The sequence below is a fragment of the Echinops telfairi genome, unplaced genomic scaffold, assembly GCF_000313985.2.
Source record: "Echinops telfairi isolate 266 unplaced genomic scaffold, ASM31398v2 ScPeMD7_7416;HRSCAF=8454, whole genome shotgun sequence".
In the NCBI taxonomy this organism is placed as follows: Eukaryota; Metazoa; Chordata; class Mammalia; order Afrosoricida; family Tenrecidae; genus Echinops; species Echinops telfairi.
In genome coordinates this window covers 2368022-2371480 of record NW_022111316.1, presented here as the reverse complement: position 1 = coordinate 2371480, position 3459 = coordinate 2368022, and the positions used below count along the sequence as shown (strand labels likewise).

Below are 3459 nucleotides of genomic sequence, written 5' to 3'. Positions count from 1 at the left end.
CTTATTATATCACACAAACATATATAGTATTTAGAATTCCATCAGATATTGCTTGGGAACAGATTCAATTCATAGTAGTATTTAATAAATGTTGACTCTCCTTAAACCACACCCCAGGACATCATGTTTCTGTAGAGAGTATGGCTTCATTTTAAATAAGACAACAGCATTAATTTTCTCCAGCTTTCTCAGAACCAGGGCCCATATGTGTAAGTTTGCTAAGGACATTTCTAGTTTATGCTTGTTGTCCCAGCATACTTATTAACGACATCCCATTCTGCACACAGAAGTTTTCCAGGATAAACAACAAGTCAGGATCATCCTATCTAGACGTTCGCAGAGTCTTCCTCAGGGCATCTTTCAGTTCCTTGTTCCTCATACTATAGATCAATGGGTTTAAAATAGGGGTGATGAAAGTGTAGACCACGGACACCATCCGGCCCATCTCAGGAGAGTAGCTGGAACTGGGGGACAAGTATATGAAGCTGGTGCAGCCATATTGCAGGAGGACCACGATGATGTGAGAGGAGCAGGTGGAGAAGGCTCGGTGGCGCCCTTCTGCTGACTGGATCCGCAAAATGGCGGCCACAATGAAGACATAGGAGATGGAGATGAGTGAGAGGGGGATACTGAGAACAATGAAGCTGATGATATAAAGAGCAGTTTCATGAACATGTGTGTCTGCACAAGCCAGGCGCATGACTGCAGGCATGTCACAATAGAAGTGGTAGATCTCATTGTTGTTGCAGAATGGGAGATGGAAGATTAACATGGTCAGTGGCAGTGATAACAGGAACCCCAGCACTAGCGACCCTGCCACCAGCTCCACACACAAGGGCCAGCTCATGATGAGGGTGTATCTCAGAGGGTAACAGATCGCTACAAAACGGTCATAAGCCATGACTGCAAGCAGGACACAGTCAGCACCACCCAAGAAGACGAAGAAAAACATCTGGGCGCCACATCCAGTGATGGAAACAGAGGTTTTGCCCATCGACAGAAGGTTGGCTAAAGCCAGCGGGGCGATAGAAGTTGTGTAGAAGATTTCCAGGACTGCCAAGTTAGCCAAGAAGAAGTACATGGGCGTGTGGAGGGAGTGGTTGACCTGGACGATGCCTGCGATGGTAGCATTTCCACAGAGGCTGGTCAGGTACATCACCAGGAAGGCCACAAAAATCACCGTCTGCACCTCGGGGTGAGTTGAGAATGGGCGGAAGAAGAACTGAATCTTCAAAGTTTTATTGACTCCTTCCATGAGTAGCTCATTGGACCTGCTAATAGGAAAGAGGGTAGCTGCCCCTAGGCATCTTTCCTTTAAGATGACCCTTTCCCATGCCCTCCATGCCAATGTTAGAGCCCTTTCCTGAGGTATCTACACCTAAGGGCATACTTTCATGTTAAAGGTTTGCCACCCTATCACCTTTTTGCCACCTAAATTTGCCACCCTATCACCTTTATATCCCATCCCCAAAGACTGAGAAATTCTAAGTGGTGGGAACTTTAATGAACTCTTATCTAATGCCAGCACCAACCTTAGCACAGTGCCTGATACAGCAGCGTTTTCAAGAAATATTTTGTTGGGTATATTAATAAAGTCAGCTTATAAAAGTTATAAAGTGGTTAAAATAGAGTATCAATTCATTTGTGATGCATGGAAATAGAAACTTCAGGAAAGTGTTGGGAGATAGATGTCATGATTTAAAGACATCCAGGACCTGAGGTCCTGAGTGATGTCCAAAGAGTCTTCATAGATGTTTGAGGGATCTGCAGTCTTATGCCCTTGCTTGTCAGTGGGTAAGAGCCTAGTTTCATGACCGAGACAGTAACCTGGGATCAAAACAACTGATTTAAAAGAAGTTACTACATTCATTAGGATTTTAGGGATAAAATGTCTCAGCGATGGCTTCTGTTCATATTATCCTCTTCAGTTACCAACTAGTTGGGCTACATAAATGCATCCCACCATGTAGGCATACATCCACCACATTTCCTCAAGTTGCTTATTTCTCAATACAACTGGTAATTTGCATTGTTTCATTTCCTTACAAGGTCTAGAAAATGAAATATGAATAAATTTTGAAACATCCAGAATAAGAACAGGAATTTCAAGCACTACAATATCCATTTCATTGCATTATTGTCTTTGGCCCTCTCCATAGTATCACTTAGAAGCAACTGGGAATGGGAGTGGGGGAAGGGAGAAGACATCTGGCCTATGAGTGAATTTACTTAAAAAAAACAGAAGCATGCTTCTTATTTTTGCTAGATACTAATGACAGGACTGATAGAGCTGGTGGCGCCGTCAAGTCCTTCCTTAGTCCCTAACTAAAAAGGTTGGATTTTCAAGGCCATTGAGTGAACTTGGCTGGAGAAAAGACCTTGCCCTCTGCCATTGGTAAGGATTATAAACAAGAAAATCCTATGAAGCAGTGCTACGCTGTCACATGGGATTGCTATGAGTCAGAATTAATGTGAGGACACACAGTAACAGCGACAAGGTAAATATGTAAGTTAGATTCTATCTGGAACCTGTATTAACTTTAGAATACATGGACTGCTTTTGTTATTGCACACAGGAAGTGAACCAGACAACTTTCAGAAGATAGGATGACAAAAAATTGAATCAAATGTTGGGTATCATGCAGACAAATAGCGGTGTGCTTTGCTGATTTCATTCTTTAAGTAAAACTGGAGGGGTCACTCTGTGTATTTGGATCCTCGTGTGCTTCCTAAACTGGAACATGTATATTCTAGAATCTAGAAGGTAGCCAGCATGCTCCTTAGAAACAAGAATGGTGAGACTTCCCCTCACACACTTCAGACATATTATCAGGGGAAATCAGTCCTTGGAAAAGGACATCATGCTTGGTAAAGTAGACTAATCCCCCCCACCCACCCAAGCAAAAACAAAACCTTACTGGTATGGAGTTGATACTGACTCACAGTGACCCTATAGGACAGGGCAGAACTCCACCTGTGAGTTTCCAAGACACAAACTCTTTACAGGAGTAGAAATCTGTCTTTCTCCTGTGTAGTGGCTGGTGGTTTTGAACTATTAGTGTTGTAGAACACAGCCCAACTCATAACCCTTGTACCACCAGGGCTCCATAGAAGGGCAGCAAAAGAGAGGAAGAACATGGATGAGATGGATTGACATAATAAGTTGCTGCAATAGGTTCAAACAGAAAACGAGAATTATGTGAGCCTGGGTGGTGCTTCCTTTTGCTTTGCGAAGAGTCGCTGTGAGTCAGAACCAAACTGAAGGCTCCTAACAACAGAAGGTACAATGCTTCTCCCAGGAAGGATGACGTCACATGGAGACAGTGTAAAGCAGAAGGAAGGCTTGCCTTAATTTGGGGTGTACAAGCCATACGATTTCAGAGAAATTTCTTGTGACTACTCTTAAGTCCTTCGGTATATAAAGTATTTATCTTGCTAATTAGAGTAATTAAATGAAAG

The 3459-nt window shown here is 42.9% G+C and overlaps 1 protein-coding gene across 1 annotated transcript; it reads right to left on the bottom strand.

Moving 5' to 3' along the window:
* Positions 1-322: 322 nt before the first annotated feature.
* On the bottom strand, positions 323-1255 carry LOC101639168 (olfactory receptor 10V1). Its single transcript, XM_004715017.1, has one exon. It carries the CDS (start codon positions 1253-1255, stop codon positions 323-325), a length of 933 nt encoding a protein of 310 aa, XP_004715074.1.
* Positions 1256-3459: the final 2204 nt, after the last annotated feature.

Bases quoted from the DNA above. Each gene is read 5' to 3' on its own strand.
- LOC101639168 (XM_004715017.1), bottom strand. From the start codon at position 1,255: ATGGAAGGAGTCAATAAAACTTTGAAGATTCAGTTCTTCTTCCGCCCA.